The sequence below is a fragment of the Octopus sinensis genome, linkage group LG10 (assembly GCF_006345805.1).
Source record: "Octopus sinensis linkage group LG10, ASM634580v1, whole genome shotgun sequence".
Classification (NCBI taxonomy): domain Eukaryota; kingdom Metazoa; phylum Mollusca; class Cephalopoda; order Octopoda; family Octopodidae; genus Octopus; species Octopus sinensis.
Window position 1 is genome coordinate 72,870,341 of NC_043006.1, and position 25,167 is coordinate 72,895,507.

A 25,167-nucleotide genomic window follows, 5' to 3' on the forward strand; every position below is an offset into this window, starting at 1 on the left:
GTTTATTTCTGTATACCTCCACACTTTATTTATATTGAAAAGTTTTCTCCTACTTTTTTTTAATTGCAAAATCTTTGATCAGATCCTCAAAATTAATCTTACATAACACATCTGCTTCTATACTTAATAGAGATAAGCCATTCCAAATATTATTTTAGCAACTTTAAAGTGATTTCTATTGTACCATAAACCATTTACCATTTCTGTGATGTTCCCTTCATTCCTTTGATTATTTTGCTTAATGGTTAATTCAGCGCTAGGCATACATTGCATTTCAGTAAATTTTGAAAATCAAGAATTTGAATGGATATCGTTAAAACAACTAACCTTTCATCTTTATTTAGTTGGTGTTTGGGAACTAAAAATTTGTTACATAAAATAATGATGGTTGACTTTAATTTAAGCCCCACCATTGGCTCGTGTGGTATTCATTTTAACCCTTTTATTACCATATTTTTGTTGAAATGCAGTACCTCTGTTTCAGTTTAATTTTTAAAATAATGAAGAATTTAGTGAAATAACTTTGTCATCATTAAACTGGTATTTGAACATAAATAAACTTGAATTTTTAATGGATGGTTTTAATTGAGATAATTTTAAAACAAGGTATTCATGGAACAAGTGGGTAGTCTGAGGCACATTGGTATTCAAAAGGTTTTAAATAAGGAAAGGACATGTTAGACACTTGTGAATGGAATGCCTCAGATAATAAATTTACTTTCATCATCATCATCATCGTTGAACGTCTGCTTTCCATGCTAGCATGGGTTGGACGATTTGACTGAGGTCTGGCGAACCAGATGGCTGCACCAGACTCCAGTCTGATCTGGCTGAGTTTCTAGAGCTGGGTGCCCTTCTTAACACCTTTGTCAAGGCATATGTAAAGCTGAACACCAGCAACTACAACAACAACACTGATTGAAGACTTCTGTCTCAAACTGGTTAACTCTATGCTTCTTGTTCATCTCATGAGGTATTGTCATTGCTGTAGGTAACTCTTTGAACAGAGCTGTTGAGTCAAAAGTTGCAGAGATGGAACTACAGTTGAAGACTTTTGTGTATCAACCCCACAGACCTGCTTTTAACATTTCTTAAAATGAGAATGTTTTAGATTTGTCTTCTGAATTCTAACTAATGATAAACGCTGGAAAAGAAAAGTACAAAGTCTTTGAAATTGGATATTATGAAAGTTTTTGTTGCTGTTGTTGTCCTTCATGTTACATGATTTTCTGGTGTTGATGATATATAAGATAACCTTTTTACAAACTGAGTCAGCTGTAGTTGTGCTGTTATCTTAAAGAAATGTTTGTTATGTTATGTGTACCTTTGTCTGCATGTTATATATACTTGTGCACAATTTAGGGTTTCTTCTTTCTGCTCCTTGCTTTATCTACATTAACCATAATTCCTTTACGTGGAATGTTAGCATATTTATTTTTTAAGAATTGTTTTAGGAGGTTAGAGAGATGTAGGATTTTTAAAATTAAATCTTTTGCAGATGTCACCCACTATTAACAATATACTTTTTTGTTGCATTAAAAAATACAGATATATATATATATATATATATATATATATATATATATATATATATATATATATTACTTTGACTTTGGAGAAGTCACTGAGAAGGTCGTGAATAATGATGAAAGAACTTTGACTGACTAACAACCAACTGATTGTTCAATTAGCACATTAAGCAAATGATTGATTAGTTAGTTGCTTAGATATTTAACCAGTTAACTAACAATAAAGAAGTGATATTGCGCCAGTGCGTGTGTTATTAGCATAATGATCCCCCCACTACATACACACAAATGTGCACACACACACATACACACACAAACACACATTGAATTGCAAGTCAAATAGTTTGAGTAATTCTTTCAATAAAATCATGGCTGAACTGTTTCTCCCATCCAAATTGTACATTGTTCATTTTGAGAGTTTGTTTGACTATCTCCCTCTTTCTCACTAGTATCTTTCTAAAGATTGTGATTGAATCCACTTTTACCATTTCCATTTAGATAAAAGCCCATAAATCAAAAAATTGGAGTTTCTACACAATGACTCAACTTCTTAGAAATAGCAACCAAATCTCTCTCAAAACATGTATGAAAAAAATGGAAGGGCACATCGGATAAAAGGGAAGCTTGGTCCGAAAACATGATACATCGGTCATATCTGGAATTCATTTGATCATAATGCTGTTTTAAAAGGACATGCTAGGGGCTGAACTAACAAATATACTCCATCAGCAATAATAAAATCCTGTCAATGCATAAAGCTTGGTCACTCTCTGCACCCAACTTCCTCTTATTCTACATGCTGCCTCAACTTTCCAAGAATTTTGTCCATCATTACTTCTAGAAATGTATCCTTTTGTGATCTAGTTCTGCTACTCCCACAAGTGCTAACCTGCAGCAATTTAAATTGACCATGAACTGCACTGATGCACATTTCCATTCCTTAGGGTGAGCTAGCAGGACTGTTAAGAGCATCAGATAAAATGCATGCTTTGTGGTATTGGGTCCCAGTTCAATTTCTGTTCAGGTCAAACTTTGCCTTTTATTTTTTTTCTCTGTGGATAAAAAAAGTACCAATCCAGGAAAGTGCATCAGAAGTGTAAGAATGTTGGACTGGATGCCTTGCAATATTTGTTGCAGCTTTGCTTTCTGAGTTCAAATCCCTCCATGATCATCCTGTTTAACACCCCACCTGGTACCTTAGCCATGCTGTTGCAAGCATTCAGGTCAGGTCTCTAGAATGAGGGTACCTTATTCCCTCCTGTCAGCTTCAGAAGTGTTTTTTATGATCAAGTGCCTTAATCTCTCTGGATTAAAAGATTAACCCCACCGCCCTACAGTAAGGGAGGAGAGGTTAATCTTTTAGTCACGAGAGAAGGTAATGCTTTCCTTTTTATTTAGACTTATCTTTATTTATGTGTGCTGATACAGATAACTGGAATTTTTATCATTGGCATAAGGTCCACTCATTTCGGTATAGCTTGCCTATTATATTGATTGTAGCATTTGACAATTATTTATTTCATTGATCCCCAACAGATATCTATCTGTAAATCTATTTTTATGTATGTGTTACACACACACCTAGGCTTTGCATAGTTTCTCTCAAATTTGATTCACAAAGCCATGATCAGAGACTGTAGGCTTGAATCTGATCTGAAGCATACAACCAAGCTATTAATACTTTTGTCACCATATTTATTATAGTTTTTTTTCTTTCTTTCAAACTGTCGTTTTAATTATCTCTTTATTTGTTTTCATTTCCAGAATTTTGATCTCCATTTTCTATTGCTGTTAAATATATTTTGAATGACCACAAAGCAAGATGTCTGCAATTAATGGAACTGAATATAAACTGAAATCAAAAAATCATCCTCGTCGCAGTGCTGAAGCCCAAGCGTACGCCTTAAGAGTCCGTGATGGAACTGGAAATTTATTTGGTACCAGCAACACACAGAATGGTGATGCTTCTCCCAGAGGTGGCGTACGTCTCCGAACAGCAGAAGCAAAACGCAATTATGACCTTAATAAAGGATGCATGACTGAAGTGATGGGTGGTGGATTGAGCAGTTCTGAAAACCAGCCTCCAGCAGTTAACCAAAGTGAAAGTTTTCGTACAGCTGAAAGCAACAAAGGTGAAGCTATGCGTAACCTAATGGATAAATATGGAGAGTTAGATATCATTGATCGTCCTATACCAAAGCTGAAAGGCGAAGATGCTCAACATTATGCTGACCGAAACCATGGCACTGTGGATATTTTGTTCCACAACTATGGCAACAATGAAAATATTCCAAATCCTCCTGTCGCACAGCGATTGGGCCAAGGGGCTCTTGAAAATGCCAAGAAAAATCTTGGTGCAGAGATGGGACCTTTGTTACGTATGGAAGGTGAAAAACCAGTTGCCAATGTAAAATATAGCCGTCTTCACCAAGAGTCCAAGAATGCCTCGTAAGTACCATTCTGTTATTTTTGTGATTTGTGTTTAGATATGCACTATTATATATATCTACAGTAGTTGATAGCATAAAAGTTGCACAAGCATATAAGATGCACCCTTACTTCAGCAGTGCATATTCAGAAAAAGAAGTTTTCACTGCATTAAAACTTGTAATATTTAAAGCAACTTTGCATATAGAACTTGGGGTGGTATTTCTTTGAGACATTACTTTTTTGGGGAAAAAAGTGCACTTTTGTATATCGTCAAATAAAATACACTTAACTAACTTTCATCTGACATCCCATTGGTTACAACGATGAGTTTGCTAGTTGATCTGATCGATGGAATAGCTTGCTTGTGAAATTAATGTGCAAGTGGCTGAGCACTCCACAGACACATGTACCCATAGTATAGCTCCAAGGGAGATCCAGCATTATACAGAATGTGACATGGCTGGTCCTTTGAAATACAGGTAAAACTGATTTTTGCTGGCTGTGTATTCTGGTGCAATGTGAAATGAAGCATCTTGCTCAAGGATACAATGTGCCTCCAGAAACCAAACTCAAGACCTTACAATTGTGAGTCAAACACCCTAACTAATAAGCCATGTGCTTTTACTCTTTTACTCGTTTCTGTCATTTTCACTGTGGCCATGCTAGAGCACCGCCTTTAGTTGAGCAAATCGACCCCAGGACTTATTCTTTGTAAGCCCAGTACTTATTCTATTGGTCTCTGTTGCCGAACCACTAAGTTACTGGGATGTAAACACACCAGCATCAGTTGTCAAGCGATGTTGGGGGGACAAACGCAGACACACAAACATACACCCCCCTCATATATATATATACATATATACATATATATATATATATATATATATATATATATATATATATATATATATATATATATATACATGACGGGCTTCTTTCAGTTTCTGTCTACTAAATCTACTCACAAGGCTTTGGTTGGCCCGAGTCTATAGAAGACACTTGCCCAAGGTTCCACGCAGTGGGATTGAACCCGGAACCATGTGGTTGGTAAGCAAGCTACTTACCACACAGCCACTCCTGCGCCTTCACTAAAATTCAATATGTGCATATAATTCTATCCTAAAATTGACCGTTCCCTTTTTTCTTTGTGTATTGGAATGGGTTGGATGGATATTTATTTGAGGTTGTATTTTACAGCCAGGTGCTCTTCCTGTTGCCAACTCTTACTTTTATTCTTCTAAACTTTGAAAGCACACAGTTTCTTCACTGAGAATGAAAACATGACATCACTGCTTTTTGCCTAGGTCTTGTATAAAGAAAAGGAACTGACATGTGAACACACTCACAACACAACAGGTTTCTGTACAGTTTTTATCCTCTAATTCCACTCACAAGTCTGGAAGTTTGCCATCTGCTTATAAGGGTTAAAAGTAGAAGTCGATGGCAAGATTGAGGGCTGTAATTTGATCTGGGTTGAGTGGTGAGGTGTGAGAGTTTGGAACCCAAGCTAGAAGCATAAATATTTCTGCCTATCCCAACATATATTCAACTGGGACCAAATTAAACCCCTCAATCTCAGTACTGACTTCTATTTTTTACTGAGATACATGATTAACCCTTTCATTACTGTATTTATTTTGAGATACTCTGTTTTTCTTTCAATTACTTTAAATATAACCAAGAATTTAGTAAAATAACTTAGTTATCATTCAGCTAGTGTTAGGAATATAAATTGTGTCTAAAGTTTGGTGGAAGATTTTAATTCAAAACTTATGAAAAACAAGACATTTGTACTTAGAGCCAGAGCCAGTTTCAGCTGGGCTGGTAACAAGAGGGTTAAAACAGAAAGTAGGTTGATATCAAACTATTCTATCAAACTTTAGAAAATCTCAGTTATAATAAAAAAAAAAAGAAGCATTATATAAGCATAATACACTTTTAAGACTTGATTGTAATAAATAGGTACCATGAACAATAAACAAATACTTAATATGAAACTTAAAACAAGCTCAACATATGTGTACACACGCACCTACACATACACACGCATGTATGCATTGGTTGTATATAGCTGCGGGAATTTTATAGTTATACAGATAAAGCAGTAGTTTATTGACTGGATATTGTTTAGGTTGAGAAGAGGCATGAAAATGTTATTTTATAAGATGCTGCCATTCCAGGTGACCCACAACATGGCTGGCAAAGAACATAAGAAAATTGTTAATTATTCGGAATATCAGTTGGAAATTTCAAGAATGTGAAACGCACCCACTAGATTAGTGCCAGTAGCAATTGATGCCCTTGGCTCCATTCCTAACAAGTCAACAACCATGTATCAATGAGCTAAATATAACATCCAACATTGTATCTTTACATAAATCAGCATAATCTTGGAACTGCCAACATCCTGCAAATGGTACTCTGTCTGAAGTTGTATGACTTTTTTTTTTGTTTGGTTAGTCAGGAAGAAAGGGAATGTCTGTGACTCTTCACAGGGCTTGCAGAGGGTGGAAGGGACGAAAATATCCTCAGTCTAAAGACCTGGTCTGAAATGCTTACAATAGCATGGACTCCACTACAAGCAACCAAGGTGTCGGGTACTATATATTTGATTAAGATCTGAAACCATCTTAAAATAGATGATGATAGCAATAATAATAATGATAATATTAAAGACAGAACTAGAAAGTCGAGAAGTTCCAAGACCTAGCAAAGTTCACAGTTGGTAGCAATACTTTGAACAGCACGTGTTGAGAAAAGTGTTGCTTCCCTAAGTTGTGGGAAGGAGCTGAGACATGATATAGATAACCCAAGAGAAAATAGGAAAATAATTATAATCCTTTCTACTATAGGCACAAGGCCTGAAATTTTGGGAGGTATGGGACTAGTTGATTATATCGACTCTTGTACCCAAGTAGTGCTTATTTCATTGACTCCAAAAGGATGAAAGGCAAAACCTACCTCAGCAGAATTTAAATTCAGAATGCAAAGATGGAATAATAATAAGAATAATGATGATGGTGATGGTAGTGGTGGTCTTTAATTTAGGTGCAAGACCAGCAGTTTTGAAGTTTGATACCATTGAAACCAATACCAGATTAGTACTTTATTTTATCAACCCCTCAACTCTGGAGGAATGAAGGTTGACTCTGGTAAAATTTGAACTCAGAACAAATACTGCAAAGCATTTTATCTATAATTTCTCTGCTATACTCTTTACTCTTTTACTTGTTTCAGTCATTTGACTGTGGCCAAGCTGGAGCACTGCTGAACTCCAGGACTTATTCTTTGTAAGCCTAGTACTTATTCTATCGGTCTCTTTTGCCGAGCCGCTAAGTTACGGGGACATAAACACACCAGCATTGGTTGTCAAGCGATGTTGGGGGGACAAACACATATATACGACCGGCATCTTTCAGTTTCCATCTACCTAATACACTCACAAGGCTTTGGTCGGCCCGAGGCTATATTAGAAAACACTTGCCCAAGGTGTCACGCAGTGGGACTGAACCCGGAACCATGTGGTTGGTAAGCAAGCTACTTACCACACAGCCACTCATACGCCTATGTAGAGAATTGTTGCTGAACAAGTCAAAAGAGAGAGAGAGCTATTTTGTAATCCCATCAAAGAAAGTTGTTGAAGCAGATTTTGTATGACGATTCTAACTTGTTTTTCAAGTAAGGAAATTTTTTTCATTCCACTGGTCCTCCTGTCTCCACTGAACAATGGAATGTTTGTGAAAGGAGAAAGTAAATACCTTTGCTTTTTGCTCAGATGGTGGTAATGATAGCATATAGAATTGACATTCATATTCACACATACGCTCTCACATATATGCGTGTGTGTGTGTTTTGTATAAATTATGTTAGCTTTGAGGAGAATAGTTTAGTAGTTAGTAGGTCTGTAGTTGTAGCTAATTCATTGATCAAGTGAGGGACCGATTAAACCTGCAAACTGCAATGTGCAATGGTTGCATTATGCTAAACTGTTTGAAACATGTAAGCTAAATAAATTATTGATAATGCATCTTCATTCTTTGTCATATATATACTCACACACACACACACACTGAACTCAGTTGCAGTTTTTGTCTTGCTATCACACTCATAAGTCATTAGTTAGTTTGAGATATAATAGAAGACACTTTCCAAGTGTGGGACTGAACTTCAAAACCATTTAGTTATGAAGCAAACATCATAACCGTAAAATTGTGCAGGATGTTTTTATAATACAATGATGGTAGTTGGTTACGAACAACGAAAGCTCTAATGCAAGTCCACCTCGACTTTCTGATTGGCTGGCAGTTAACACTATATCTTTTTTCAACTGATCCTCAAAATATTTACTTATTCCTTAGGTTAAATAAATTTCAAGGTTGTTGAAAATAGTTAACAAATACAAGCTTTTGAAATTGACTAATTAAATTATGAATTCAAAGGGTTATATAGTCAAAGCTATTTTATATTGAAAATGTAGTGGTTATATCATTGATGCTTTTCATGTGCCTTACAAAATACTTTGTTTGTAGCTATCGATGGAATCGTCATCGTAAAGGGCTAAGGTAAGCCAGAAACAGATTCTCAAAAATGTCTTCCTTGATGTTGAGTTATTCCACCAATACCTTATGTCAATATGTGCCATACACTGCTGTATTCACCTGCTTAAACAAAGCTGTTAGCTTTTCCTATATCCATGTTTACCCTCCATTTCACACGCTGATTTGCTTGTATAGTACATTTGTGCTCTTCGTGTTTGAATTACTCTTTGCTGTGTGCAAGCTGCTTGTTTTTATGTGAATTAATTTATGCACAGGATTTTGTGTGTCAGGACTTTCCCCTGGTATTTTGACTCTTGAGTGTAGCATTTCATCAAATTTGCTATAAGTACAGATAGGAATGGAAATAATTTTAAGTGTTAGCATTACATGTCAACTATGCCTGAAGCCATTGTAATGAGTGAGTGGTAAGTGGGTGGGTATGTATTGTTTTAACCATTTCAACACATCATTGTTTGGTTCCTGTTTAGAGCTATGATCAAATTCGTTCCAGTTTTGACCAGCCAATGTTGATTTCAGATATGCAAACCAAAAATCAAAGTTTTTTAGTGATCTCTGGGGCTATGCTATCTCAATGTATTCTTCCTTTCTTTAAGGTGTCATTTGAGAGAGATTTCCCTTCTATTTCTTGCAAATGGGGTAACCACATAGATGCCCCCTCATTTCATTCATTAGCTTATACGGTTGAGCTGAAATCTTTCCATGGACAAAAATGGCATCTTAAGTAAGAAAAGGAAGTTGTCTTTCATATCATTCAGTACAATAAAATTTTTTTAAAGTTTCTAGAAAAAGCAAGAGACAGAATCTTCAAAATAAAACTATTTAGAACTCTGTTGTAATCTTTTCTGAAGCTTTTGTTGATTTGCTTTCACTGATATTGGTGGTTTTAGTTTGTTTCTTGGCTTCTAAAAATTAGCTTGAACAACAATATATCTATTGCAGCTTCTCTCTCTTTCTCTTTATAAGAACTAAGCTAGCAAGAAGCTGTGCTTTTTCATATAAAATCCATGTTAACATCCACACAAACTACTTTTTTATATAACATGTATTTAGCCGATGTCTTGGCCACAGGTCTGGCATTTAAAGGAACACAGACACAGGAATTTGTGGTGGTGGTGATTCCCTATCATATTTCCTCCTCCTCCACTTTCTTTTCCTCCTCCCTTCCTCTACTCCTTCTCTTCCTTCTCTCCGCCTCTTCCTCTGTCTTTTCCTCTACCTTCTCTTCTTCCTCCTCTCCACTTCTTCCTCCACTTTTTCTTCCTCTACCTTCTCTTCCTCTTCTACCTTCTTTAAACCTCCTCCTCCACATACTCTTCGAGACTGGATACCATACATTATAATCTACTTCCTGTAATTGTTGTAGTTACAGCAGTGAAAATTACATTGGTATCAAATCCCTAAATTATTGGACAAGGTGGGGGGGGGCAGTTAGGTAAAATTGACAGTGGTACACAGCTAAATACTCACTGTTATCCTTTTCCAACTCGACTGCAGAATAAAATGAAATGGCAAAGTCAACCTCAGCAGCATTTGAACTCCGAATGTAGACTCGAAAGAAATACTGCTAAGCATTTTGTCTGGCACTGTAACAGTTCTGCCAGTTTACCACCTTAATAATGATGGTGATGATGATGATGATGATCATCATCATCATCGTTTAGCGTCCGCTTTCCATGCTAGCATGGGTTGGATAATTCAACTGGGGTCTGGGGAGCCAGAAGGCTGCATCATGCCCAGTCTGATCTGGCAGTGTTTCTACGGCTGGATGTCCTTCCTAACGCCAACCACTCCGTGAGTGTAGTGGGTGTTTTTTACGTGCCAGACGAGGCTGGCAAACGGCCACGATCAGATGGTGCTTTTTACGTGCCACCGGCACAAGGCCAGTCGGAGCGGAACTGGCAACGGCCACGTTCGGATGGTTCTCTTACGTACCACCGGTACTGGTATCACAGCTGCAATTTCCATTGATGTTGATCGATTTCGATTTTGATTTGGAGGAGGAGGAGGATGATGATGATGATGATGATGATCCTTTCTATTTTAGGCACAAGGCCTGAAATTTGGGATGCTGGGGGTAATAGTCAATTACATCAACTCCAGTACTCAACTGGTACTTATTTAATCGACCCCGAAAGGATGAAAGGCAAAGTCGACCTCAGCGGAATTTGAACTCAGAACACAGTGACGGGCGAAATACCATTAAGCATTTCGTCCGGTGTGCTAACAATTCTGCCAGCTCGCCCCCTTCATAATAATAATAATAATGACGATGGTAATAGTAAGAATCCTTTCTATTATAGGCACAAGGCCTAAAATTTTTGGGTAGAGGCTAGTTGATTACATTGACCCCAGTGTTTAATGGGGTTTATCAACCTTGAAAGGCAAAGCTGACCTCAGCAGCATTAGAACTCAGAATGTTATGTTGAAAGAACTGCAGCTCAGCATTTTGTCTGGTGCATCAACAGTTCTGCCCGCTTGACACCTTGATGATGATGATGATAATAATAACGATGTTGATAGTAGTAATAATGATGATGTTGATGAGGATAACAATTTATAATAATTGTTTACTTTTGCTTTGTTTTTCTGTGTTTCATATTTTTAATAAATAATATTTCTTAATGTGCTAAACAAAAAAAAAACAAACACCCCCATAACCTGCTTCACTATTTGACTACCAAACTTTTGTATTTTTTAACAATTTTCTATCGTCTTTCTTATTTGTTGTGTGAGTGCCATGTCTGTGCCTAAACTTGTGTTCTCCATTTAAATATTGTCTTCTAATAACCTCTTTTTATCTTTTTCTTACCTTTCTTTTTTTTACATCACTTTATTATTGTTTTTCTGTTTTATTTATATTTATATAGTTCTATATTTAAGAGATGAGGAATTATGTACATTATTTATATTTGATGGATATTTGTCCTCATCTTGTTTGTTGTTAACACAACATTTCGGCTGATATACCGTCCAGCCCTCATCAGGTGTCTTGGGGGAAATTTCAAACCTGGGTTCTCATTCCTAAGGTATTTTTCGATGTTATTATTATTATTATTATTCAGGTCACTGCCTGGAACTGAACTCGGAATCCTGGAGTTAGTAGACTGCGCTCTTAGCCACTACGCCATATGCCCTTTTACATTTCGAGTTCAAATCCCATCCAGATCCAGTGATTTATTTCAGTTCTTCCTTGTTGATTTCTCTTGAATATTCTTTCAGAAATGTTTTATTTCATCACTTTCTCTGCATCATTACCTGCCAACACACATTTTATACTATATATCGTAACTGTAGCTAGATAATTAATCATGTTGATTATGTGATGACATACGAGAAAAATATCATATTAAGAGAATACATGATTACATGATAGAATGTTATCATCTGGCAATATGAATGAATTATAGGGTATTTTGGAATAGTAATTTATTGTAGACATCTAAATTGTTTTTGTTACATAATGGAAAATTTTCTGATTTTTTCTTTGTGGTGTATGTGTGAATTAGGTATATAAATAACAGTAAAAGTTTGAATGAAAATAATCTCTGTTAGACAGTGCTAGACTGGGGGAGTAAATAAGCATCTGTTCTCAAGATTTTACCATTATTCCTATCTATCTCCTTCCTGTTCCTAAGATGATAGTGTTTGGAATGTTAGCAACTGGGACGGTAGTGGTGTTGGTGGTGGTGATGGATAATGAAAATGAACTCCGGGAAGCAAGTTTATGCTAAAGCTGCACCTAGGATTTATGTTTGTGGTTAGGTTAGGTTAAGGGCATTCAGAAAAAGATCAGAAGAGATGATATCTTTGGTGACTAGTGAAGTGAACTGGCGTATGTAATTTGTAGAAACTTGAGGTAGAGGATTACTAATAAATATCCCTGTTTGCACAGTAGTCAAGTATATGAAAGCAGTGGTACTAAAGACATGAAAGGACTTGTGTTGAAGTGTATAGAATCTGATATATTTGTCACAGAATTATGTGTAACTGTTTTGTGTGTAATACACAGGCATGGCAGCATGGTTAAGAAGCTTGTTTCTCAACCATATGTTCTTGGGTTCAGTCCTATTGTGTGGCGCGCGTGCATGCACAGACACACAAACATACCATATACGGAAATATGATGGATTTTTTTTTTATTTTCCTATTTCTTTATTGCCCACAAGGGGCTAAACATAGAGGGGACAAACAAGGACAGACAAAGGGATTAAGTCGATTACATCGACCCCAGTGCGTAACTGGTACTTAATTTATCGACCCCGAAAGGATGAAAGGCTAAGTTGACCTTAGCAGGATTTGAATTCAGAACGTAAAGACAGATGAAATACCTATTTCTTTACTACCCACAAGGGGCTAAACACAGAGAGGACAGACAAATGGATTAAGTCAATTATATCGACCCCAGTGCGTAACTGGTACTTAATTTACCAATCCCGAAAGGATGAAAGGCAAAGTTGACCCCGGCGGGATTTGAACTCAGAACGTAAAGACAGACGAAATACCGCTAAGCATTTTGCCTGGTTTGCTAACATTATATATAAATAAGTGCTCGCCGCCTTGTTAGTTTTTTTTTTTAGTTTCCATCTTCCAAATCCATTCTCAAAACTCTGGTCAGTTTGAGGCTATAATAGGAGACTCTTACACAAGGTGCCATGCAGTGGGGCTGAACCCCAAACCATGTGGTTGAGAAACAAACTTCTGATTCTACATCACCACTTATATCACTTTTCCAGTTCCACCCAGTCATTCTCCCCACCTTCTTTGGTTAAATGTTAGTAGGCACGCAGCTCTTCTACAGCAAAAGACCTGTTGTACTCCAGTCCTTTTCTCTTATACTTTCCCCCTCTCTAATTATTCTTCTACATAAAGTTGCCCACCACCACCACCACCATCACCACACCACTCTGGTCAAAGTCTTGTGAGCTGCATTGTAACCTTAATAGTGCTGGTGGTATAAAAAAGCCTCCGCACCCTCCCAGTACCTGCTGTTATGTGGTTGGCATTATGAAGGGCATCCAGACACTGAAACATAATGCAGTCCTTGGGCCCATTGAATCTTGTCAAACCACCCAACCCATGCCAGCATGGAACAGGTAACATGGACATTAAATGATGGTGGAGGTAGAGACTGGAAATTACAAGTAAGGTAATAATGCTGTATGCATACTCAAATATCTTCTGCTCTCATTTTCACCACTGTCTTGGTATGATAGAAGAAGAAATAGTTTTAAGTCAGTAGTACAAACACAGTCATAGTAACCTCTAATCTCTTCTGAATTTACTCCAATAACTTTCACATGTTTCTTTCTGAAAGATGGCATGGTAGTGTTGGTGGTGGTACTGATTGTGTCTAGTAGACTGGTAATCTTATATTAATGCTATTATCCTTTGAGAGTCTATACCCTAATCCCTCACTCACCATGAGGCATTGAATTACAAAGGAAAGGAGAAACACAAAACAAAACAAAAGAAAAGAAACTCACAGATAGAAAACATTGAAATTCACTGTACTGATTTCAACTGTGATCTATATCTACAACGGGAACAGCTCATTGGTATGTTGAATGCACTTTGCAGAAATTACACTTTGCCACCTCAAAGACTCCTCACCTCTTAGTCACACTATTTCTCTTACTCTCTCTCTCTTTCTTTCGTTCTTAAATGAGGTAGAAATCTGTTATATGGAAGCATTATTTTTAGTAGTTTCAAGGCAGCAAGCTGGCAGAATCGTTAGCATCGGAGAAGATGCTTAACTGCAATTCCTCAGGCTCTTTACTTTCAGAGCTCAAATTGTGCTGAGGTCAACTTTGCCTTTCATCCTTTCAGGGTTGATAAAATAAAGTACAAGTCAAGGACTGGAGTTGATGGAATTGATTTGCACCTCCCATCAAAATAGTTAGCCTTATGCCAAAATTAGAAAGAACTAAATTTAGTAAGTTTCAAACTGTTTAACGAACCAGTGTTAGATGATTGATAGCAACAGAAGGTGTATTAATACCCAAAAGGTAATATTAATCCCCACTTAAAAGTCAATGTTGTGTTGGAACACAAAATACTGTGTTGTCTTCAACCACCATTATTACACATATTTGTGTTGCACTGTATCTATAGCTATGAAATATTTTATACTTATGTGTTGGCATTAGGAAGGGCATCCAGCTGTAGAAACATTGCCAAATTAGACTGGAGCCTGGTGCAGCCTTCTGGCTTCCCAGAACCCCGGTCGAACCGTCCAACCCATGCTAGCATGGAGAACGGACGTTAAACGACGATGATGATGATGATGTGTGCAAGCACCTTCAACACCATACAACACACACACACACACACACACACACACAAGCTTATATAAGAAGGCACCACTTAAATGTTTCTACTAAATGTATGTGTGTATATATATATATATATATATATATACACACACACACATACACACATATATATACATACATATACATACATACATATGTATATGTAAAACCCTTAAAAACTTCTGTAGTGCTATCACACATACACAAAATTTCAAATGTTATCTAATAGAACACATTCAGTTATTGTGCTATCATTTAAAATGCCATTATTATCTAAAGAAAGGATGGTGTTGGAAGATAATGGAATTTAGCAAGAGAGCTAGATTGAGTGAAATAGTCTTGAACTTGTTTATGCATTTTTTTATTTTTATTTTTGGTAATGTTGAATGAATATACCCTAGCAACAGAGGCAGTATTAATACAAAGAGGTAATATTTATCCCTTAGAACAAATTATTCTTCAGTATTTACCATGAGAGAAACTATCAAATTGGGTTTTTCTTTTCTTTTTTTTGGTGCAAATGCACTTTTATTTATATCGCTAACAGGGAGATAAATCCCTACTACATCCAGCACTAAGAACATCAGATCATGTGATTTCAACCTTGTTTGGTCTTATCAGTGATGGACACTCAGTGCTAGAGACAACAGTGATTCATCTCCCTGCTAGCAATGTATACACTGACACTGCTAAAACAGGCACTGGTGTTGTGATTAGCCAGTTAGCTTGTTAAAAAACATACATTAGTGTTGGAGGTAATATTAAAACCAGTACGTAATATTTATTCCCACTTAAACACGCATGTTCTATGTGAACAAACTTTGCTGCATAGTTATCACAAGAGAAACTCTTAAATTGGCTTTTTTGGGATGCAAAATTCATGCTTGTTTATATCGCTAGCAGAGAAATAAATCCCTACTACATCCAGCACTAAGACCATCAGATCATGTGATTTCGACCTTGTTTGGTTTTATCAGTGATGGACGCTCAGTGTTAGAGACAGCAGTGATTCATCTCCCTGTGAGCAATGTATAGATTGGCACTACCAAAACAGGCACTGATGTTGCGATTAGCCAGTTAGCTTGTTAAAAAATATACATTAGTGTCAGAGGTAATATTAAAACCAATTCATAATATTTATTCCCACTTAAACATGCATGTTTTATATGTAGGAGTGGCTGTGTGGTAAGTAGCTTGCTTACCAACCACATGGTTCCAGGTTCAGTCCCACTGTGTGGCACCTTGGGCAAGTGTCTTCTATTACAGCCTCGGGCCAACCAAAGCCTTGTGAGTGGATTTGGTAGACCTAAACTGAAAGAAGTCTGTCGTATATAGGTATATGATTGTGTGTCTGTGTTTGTCCCCCCAACATTGCTTGACAACCGATGCTGGTGTGTTTACGTCCCCGTAACTTAGTGGTTTGGCAAAAGAGACCGATAGAATAAGTACTAGGCTTACAAAGAATAAGTCCTGGGGTCGATTTGCTCAACTAAAGGCGGTACTCCAGCATGGCCACAGTCATATCACTGAAACAAGTAAAGGAGTAAAAGAGAGTATGAACAAACTTTGCTGCGTAGTTGTCACAAGAGAAATTCTTACATTGGCAAACAGAATTATATCCTGAGTTACTTGGAAAACAGTAAGTGTTAACAATATACTGTGAAAACATAGCTTTGTAATTAAGAAGCTAGTTTTACAACAATGTGGTTTTGAGTTGTACCCCCCACTGTGTAACACTTTGGATTAGTGTCTTCTGTAGCACTGGACCAACTAATACCTATTTCTTTACTACCCACAAGGGGCTAAACACAGAGGGACAAACAAGGACAGACAAAGGTATTAAGTCGATTATATTGACCCCAGTGCATAACTGGTACTTATTTAATCAACCCCGAAAGGATGAAAGGCAAAGTCAATCTCAGCAGAATTTGAACTCAGAACGTAACTGCAGACGAAATGCGGCTTTGCATTTCGCCCGGCGTGCTAACAATTCTGCCAGCTCGCCACCTTATACCAACTAATACCTTGTGAATGAATTTGTAGATGGAAACTGTGTGGTAGCCTGTTATGTGTGTTCTTGTGTTTGTCTCTCATCTCCAACACCATTTGGTAACTGGTGTTGGTTTGATTACATCTCTGTAACTCAGTAGTTCAGCAACAGAGTCTGATAGAGTAAGTGCCGGGCTCTGAAAATGTGCACTGGGGTTGATGTGTCAGAGTAAACCTTGTTGGCCCAAGGCTGTAGTTGAAAGCACTTGTCCAAGTTGCCATGCAGTAGGAGTGAACCTGGTACCATGTGGTTGGGAAACAAACTTCTTACCACACAGCCACACCTGTTATGTATGTATATTGGTACGTTGGCTATAAAACCCTGTAAACTGGTATGTTCAAACAAAAATACTTTCTGGTGTTTATTCTGTCCAAGTTGTGTAGACACTCCCACCATCTGGATTTTAATGAGTCTGTGATTGGCTCTTTGGAAACATAACTTAACCAATAATGTTAGTATTCACAAGGCAGTGAGCTGGCAGAAATGTTAGCATGCCAGGCGAAATTTTTTGCGGAATTTTGTCTGCCGCTACGTTCTGAGTTCAAATTCCGCCAAGGTCGACTTTGCCTTTCATCCTTTCGGGGTCAATTAAATAAGTACCAGTTATGCACTGGGGTCGATATAATCGACTTAATCCATTTCTGTTCTTGTTTGTCCTCTCTGTATTTAGCCCTTGTGGGTAGTAAAGAAATAGGTATTTTGTCTGCCTTTACATTCAGAGTTCAAATTCTGCCGAGGTCGACTTTGCCTTTCATCCTTTTGGGGGTTGATGAATTGAGTACCAGTTGCGCACTGGGGTTGATCTAATTGACTGGCCCCTCCCCCAAACATTTCAGGCCTTGTGCCTAGAGTAGAAAAGAATAATGTTAGTGTTCACAAAGGGCATGATATAAAAAGCAAATATGTTAATGATATCAGAATTAGAAGGAAATATGTCTAGAGTCATCTTGCATATTTACTGAAGACAGGAAAATATTGACAAATATTTTCCCCACCTCACTGGATATTTATTTCTGCTAAACTTTGATACTTGCTATATTCAATATACCTTGACCCATCAGCATTCAGATTACTCTGTCCAATCTAATGTTTATTTATTCATTGGACAGTTCAATCGGGTTCTGGGAAGTCAGGAGGCTGCACCAGGCTCCAGTCTGATCTGGCACCTTGTGCAGCCTCCTGGCTTCCCAGACCCCGGTTGAATCGTCCAACCGATGCTAGCATGGAAAACGGACGTTAAACGATGATGATGATGATGATGATGATGTTTCATAATCATCATCTAACGTCTGTTGTCCATGCTGGCATCGACTGTTTGACTGGGCTGTCATGCTGGAAAGCTGCACCAGGCTCCAATCTGATCTCGCAGAGTTTCTACAGCTGGATGCCCTTCCTAATGCCAACCACTCCGAGACTGTAATGGGTGCTCTCATGTGCCACTGGCATGGGTGCCATTTGCGCGACACTGGTATCTGCCACACTGTGATTTTGCTTGGTTTGATGGGTTTTCTCAAGTATGACATAGTGCCAAAGGCCCTGGTTGTCTTTAATTAATCATGCATTAGTGATGTGACCACTTATTTTTAGAATGATATTATAGGGAAGGTGTAAGAGGCTAGATCTGGCCAGTTTGAACATAAAACAAGCAGAAGGGTTAAATGTTAGTTACCTTTTGATTCAGACATAGGTAACTAGGTCTGTGGACTGAGTATGTTAAATCTTGACTTTTCTGATTCCTTAATTTAGGGTACCACCATCTCTGACTCCTCTATTTATAATTGGATAATCATATAGGTGCAGGCATGGCTGTGTGGTATGAAGTTTGCTTCTCAACCACATGGTTCTGGGTTCAGTTCTGCTACATGACCTGGCACCTTTGGCAAGTATCTTCTACTATAGCCTCAGGTTGACCAAAGCCCTATGAGAGGATTTGGTAGATGGAAACTGAAAGAAGCCCATTGTATATAGATATATGTGTGTGTGTGTGTTCCCCTCCACCACTTAACAACCAGTGTTGGTGTGTTTACATCCCCATAACTTAGTGGTTCAGCAAAAAGACACTGATAAAATAAGTACTGGCAGTCAATTTGTTCAACCAAACTTTTTGAAGGTGGTGCCCCAGCTTGGCCTCAGTCTAATTACTGAAACAAATAAAAGATACATAATGTACATGGTCAATGTTTATCACCAGGTTACTTTTTTAATACACCGCAGGTCAGTGGGTGGGTCAACTGATTGCCAACAGTTGGTTGTTTATTTATCTCTTGTTACAGATGGTGTATCATGGTCCATGGTGGAGGCGCAATGGCCCAGTGGTTAGGGCAGCGAACTCGCGGTCATAGGATCGCGGTTTCGATCCCCAGACCGGGCGTTGTGAGTGTTTATTGAGCGAAAACACCTAAAAAGCTCCGCGAGGCTCCAGCAGGGGATGGTGGCGATCCCTGCTGTACTCTTTCACCACAACTTTCTCTCACTCTTACTTCCTGTTTCTGTTGTACCTGTATTTCAAGGGGCCAGCCTTGTCACTCTCTGTGTCACGCTGAATATCCCTGAGAACTACGTTAAGGGTGCACGTGTCTGTGGAGTGCTCAGCCACTTACACGTTAATTTCACGAGCAGGCTGTTCCGTTGATTCGGATCAACCGGAACCCTCATCATTGTAACTGACGGAGTGCTTCCACCATCATGGTCAGTGACTACCCTCAGTGGCCTTGTCCACACCTAGTTTTGTGTTATAGTTCAACGTTAGGTCAACCCTGATCAAACAAACCTGTGGTTGTTTTTGTTTCTTCCCTTTTCAGCCTTATCTTTCTGTTTTTATGGCTTTATTATATGTGTCCTTTCTTTTAAAGATGGTAGAAGTATTATTTGAGGGAGAATTGCCTGTTATTTCTAGCTTGTTGAGTTAGCTCATACATACTCACTGTGTTTGGTGATAGATTTAAATTCTCTCTCTCTCTCTCTCTTTATTGGGGTCTTGTTTTCCATACTTGCACAAGTCAAAGAAAAGATTGAATGACACTGCTTGTTTGACTTTGACACTACTTGTTTGACGGTGATGCTACTTGTTTGACGGTGACACTACTTGTTTGATGGTGACACTGCTTGTATGATGGTGACTCTCGTTTACAACTATCATGCAGGAGACACTAACAAACACACTCACGCTCTTCTTTTCAGTCTCTGTCTGCCAAATCCTAGACTTTGGTTGGCCTGAAACTATAGTAAAAAAAAAAAAGCCCAAGATGACATGCAGTGGGACTGAACCTGAAATGATGTGGTCAGGAAGTAAGTTTCATTACCACACAGCCATACCTGCTCTTAAACTGTCACCCCAATATCAAACACCACCAACACCAGGCTCTTTAGCAGAATCCGTTTTGTGACAAGCATTTTGATTAGGTTTCCAGTTTGTATATAGCTTTATCCTTTCTCATTCCTACCAATCTTTGAGGCCCCCAAAAAGGTCATGAGTACTACCCTGTCTCTCCTCTGACTAGGCCACAAAGAAGTAAAATATAAATATAAATCTAGTATCAAAACCAGGTCACAGTCTCGTATTACATAGGTGCCATCTTGTTCCACTGTGTTCTCTATAATCACTTCAAATTCTAAATTGAATGACTCACTCGGTTGTAAGTTACACTCGTAATCACCCTTTCTCTGTCCTTCTTCTAATTTTTTTCATAGGAAAAACAAAAATAATGTGATATTTTCTAGGGTAGACTTTTAGTTTTAGATAGTAGGTGTGTGAGAAAATACAACTTTAAAACCAGTTTTAGATCTTGTTGTCATGTCTTTGACCAGAAGTTGATAATTTACTTAACATATTTTCAAGTGACGATTTTTCTTTTTTCTTCTCTCTATTTATTTATTTATGAAGACAAAATGCTGTTTACATTGTACTGCAATGTGTCTTATTTAATCATTTCTACTATAGGCACAAGACCTGAAATTTTTGGGGAGGGGATGAGTCGATTATATTGATCCCAGTGTATAACTGGTACTTAATTTATTGACCCTGAAAGGATGAAAGGCAAAGTCGACCCTGGTGGTATTTGAACCCAGAGTATAAAGATGGATGAAATACCGTTAAGCATTTTGTCCAGTGTGCTAATGATTCTGCCAGCTCATCGCCTTAATGAGTCTTAATTAATATTATAATTATGGTGGTGAGCTGGCAGAATCATTTGCATGATGGACAAATGTTTAGTAGCATTTTGTCCATCTTTATATTCTGAGTTCAAATTCTGCCAAAGGTTGACTTTGCCTTTCATCCTTTTGAGGTTGATAAAATAAGTACCAGCTGACCACTGGGGTTGATGTAATCAACTAGCTCCCACCCCAAATTTCAGGCCCTGTGCCTAAAGAAGAAAGGATCATCATCATCATTATCATCATCATTAAAGTGGCAAGCTGTCAGAATCGTTAGCATGCTGGGTTAAATGCTTAGTAGTATTTCGTCTGCTGCTATATTTTGAGTTCAAACTCCGCTGTGGTCGGCCTCGCCTTTCATCCTTTCGGGGGTCAATAAATTAAGTACCAGTTGAGTATTGGGGTCAGTCTAATCGACTAATCCCCTCCCCCCAAATTTGAGACCTTGTGCTTCCACTAAAAAGGATCGTTGTTATTATCATTATTAAGAAGGTAGTGAGCTGGCAGAACCGTTAACCAGCTGAGTACTGTGGTTGGTGTAATCAAATTACCCCCTTCTCTGAAATTGCTGGCCTTGTGCCAAAATTTGAAAGCATAATTTTTTTTTTCTCAGAGTTCTCGGTTTTACTTGCTCTGGTTGATTCTGTGAGAGTGGACAGCAACCTGTTATCAGAGGCCTCACAGGGTCTCTTCCCGCAAAATTATTGTCGTTGTCCTCCTCCTTTTGGGGTCAATAAATTAAGTACCAGTCAAATATTAGCCCCCCCCCCTTTAATATTTCAGGCCTTGTGCTTATAGTAGAAAAGATTATTATTATTATTGAAGACTTTACACAGTATCCAGTATTGTGATGTATATCGAAGATATTGTGTTTACCAGGGATTTTGCGCTGTCTGTCATATCACAACACGGACCTCAGACAGACAGTACTTTGTGCAGTATGTGTGCAGTTTGTAAGTAAAGACGATTTTTGCAGCACACTAAGATTGTAAGGTATTCTTCAAGTGTTCAGATGTTTCTTCAGGTTAAGTTAAGTTAATTTTTTGGCTCAAAAAGCAAAAAGCAAGGCCATGTTGGGGGTCATGGAGTTATGTACAGGGTGGTGTTCATGCAAAGAGTTCAGGCCATTTCTGGTCAAGGGAGACTTTGAACCGAGCAGTCGTTAGCATCTTCACTATCTCGTCCGGCAGCTTATTCCACGGATCCGCAACCCGGGCGGAGAAAGCCCCCTCTCCTTCGATTGAGATGAAATCGCCGCAGATAGAGCTTTTTGGAGTGACCTCGCAGCCGACGCTCTGGAGCAGGAGTGAAGAACTGCTCTTTTGAGAGGTTACACTTTCCGCTTATGATGTTGTGAGCAAGAATGAGATCACTATGGCGGCGGCGTTTTTCTAGAGAAAAGGTTGGATTGTATTGAACCTTTATTGTTATTTACAATAGTCATGTGATATCTGGACACGGGTATATGCAAACACAAGCACATGCACAGCTCTATGAAAGTTGTGAGTTATGGGCATTGTTGCTGTCACTTTTGCCAACAGATCATCCGCTTGCTTGGAAGACCTATGAAATAAGGTGTTCCTTATTTGAAAAGTAGTTAAGGGTGAGTGACAGGAAAGGCATCTGGCTATAAACAATGCCTCAGTAATATATTCATCTAATCCATGCTAGCATGGGAAAAGACGTAAAAATAAATGAATGAGTTGGCAGGCCTGTTGACGTGCCTTTCATATTTAGTTTTATCTCAACATTTTGGGTTTGTATATTGCCATGGTTACAAAAAAACAAAAAAGAAAGAAAAAAGAAACCATAAGAAAAACCACAAGTGAAGCACTGAGGTTGATTCATTTAACTATACACTTCCTGCACACACTCAGATTGGCAGATTTTCTCTATTTTGAGTATGCAAACTAGATGACTAAGATCTGCGTCAGACAGATGGCGTGATGCTAAGATCCATCCAACCCATGCCAGCATGTAAAAGGTTGATACATGTGTCTGTGTGTTTGTTTGCAATCTTCGTTTAACGTCCACTTTTCTATGTTTGCATGGGTTAGATTTTACTGTAGCAGAATTTGTCTGGCTGGATGCTTTCCTGTTATCAATCCTCACTTGTTTCCATTATGGTAATATATTCTCATAGCTAAATATCTCTCTCTCTCTCTCTCTCTATATATATATATATATATATATATTATATATATATATATATATATAATATATATATACTAGCAGTATCGCCCGGCGTTGCTCGGATTTGTAAGGGAAATAACTATATAAGCATTTTTAGAGAGTTATAGCCAAAAAATAGCAAAAAAATGCATTAAAAATGGAAAAAATATTATGGTAATTTTTTTTAAAAATCGTTGACTCATCGTAGACATTTTTAGAGTTACTTCCCTTATATAATAGCGAAAAAATGATGGTAAATTTTTTTTATAAATCGTAGGCTCATCGTAGACGCGCGCTAATACCCAGAAGGGCTCGATATGAATCACGACTATAAGATACCCGGTTTTGGTTAAACTGCACCGCAAAATGTGGGAGTAGTTAGGAATCTAAATCGTAGGAGACAGACACACACTTCACTTTTATATATAAAGATATATATATATAGTTAATCCAAACAAGAAAGCACAATATATATATATATATATATATATAATTATATATATAATTATATATATTATGTCATATATAAACAAACATAAGTTTGTTTTTGAAGCACTGAAATGTATTGTAGTACAAGTAGAAAGATATTTTTTTCAACATGTAAGTACTGATAGAACAGCATATCTATTATATGAAATATAAGATAAAATACTTACAGAGCAGAAAAATTTGTCAGCAAGCACAGATTTTTCTGCTCTGCGAGGATTTTATCCTATATATACTGCTGTACAATCTGCCAGGGCCTTCCAAATCTTCTCCTTAGTATCATTACTCCATCTTTGTCATCCACAAGTATATATACACCTCTATACACGCCATTATTCAAATAAAGATATTTACCTCATACATATTGATGTAGTAAACATACAATAGCTAGACCTGTCACCACCTGAAGCCACCAATACAATAACAATACTGTACACATACAAACACTCCTTTCTTTTTATTTATATCCTGTTTAACTAATGTCCACATTTATGTTAATTAGGGTGGCAGTAAATTGTATTGCGGTTTTTGGAGGTACCAGCTTTTACCTTTTTACCTTTATTTGTTTGAGGCATTAGACTGTGGCCATGCTGGGGCATTGTCTTGAAGAATTTTTAGTCAAATGGATTGACCCCAGTACTTCGTTTTCCAAGTCTGGTACTTATTCTATCAGTTTCTATTGCTGAACTGCTAAGTCATGGAGGTGTAAAGTCACCAATACCAGCTGTTAAGCAGTGGTGGGGGACAAAGACACACACACATACACACACACAAAATCGACTTCTTTTAGTTTATGTCTACCAAATGCACTCACAAGGCTTTGGTTGGCCCAAGGCTATAGTAGAAGACACTTACCCAAGGTGCCAAGCCGTAGGACTGAACCCAGGACATTGTCGTTGAGAAGCAAGCTTCTTTTCACACCTGCACCTACTATTGGCAAAACAGAAAAGCCAGCCCTTCAACTAGCTATTTAAGCCTTTAGCATTAAACTACTTATATTCTTGGTTGTCCGCTGACTGACTCCTGTGCCGGTGGCATGTAAAAAGCACCATTCGAGTGTGATCATTACCAGTGTTGCCTTACTGGCATGTGAAAGACAACATTTGAGCTGGACTGGCTCCTGTGCATGTAAAAAACACCATTCGAACGTAGCTGTTGCAAGTACCGCCTGACTGGCCCTCGTGCCGGTGGCATGTAAAAGTACCCACGACACTCTCTGAGTGGTTGGCATTAGGAAGAGCATCTGACAGTAGAAACTCAGCTAGATCAGATTGGAGCCTGGTACAGCCTTCTGCCTTGCCAGTCCTCAGTCAAACCGTCAAACCCATGCTAGCATGGAAAGCGGACGTTAAATGATGATGATGATGTTGTGGTGGACTGAGGGTGGAATATGAACTGAACTTCTGTGATTTTGGAGTTACATTGTGACTCTATGTGTATCAGCCATTGAACTGTGGCCATACTGGGACCCAATC

General features: G+C 38.0%; 1 protein-coding gene across 4 annotated transcripts in view; it reads left to right on the plus strand.

Annotated features, from left to right (window-relative positions):
* Nucleotides 1-25,167, plus strand: part of LOC115216716 — a 118,537-nt gene that overhangs the window by 78,048 nt on the left and 15,322 nt on the right. For 3 of the 4 annotated variants that reach the window (XM_029786254.2, XM_036506813.1, XM_036506812.1), the window contains exons 2-3: nt 3,294-3,977; nt 8,489-8,521. In XM_029786254.2, coding sequence (XP_029642114.1) covers nt 3,352-3,977; nt 8,489-8,521 — 659 coding nt within the window. In that variant the 5' untranslated portion in view covers nt 3,294-3,351. The remainder of the gene's footprint in view (nt 1-3,293; nt 3,978-8,488; nt 8,522-25,167) is intronic. The other variant, XM_029786255.2, reaches the window with a different exon arrangement.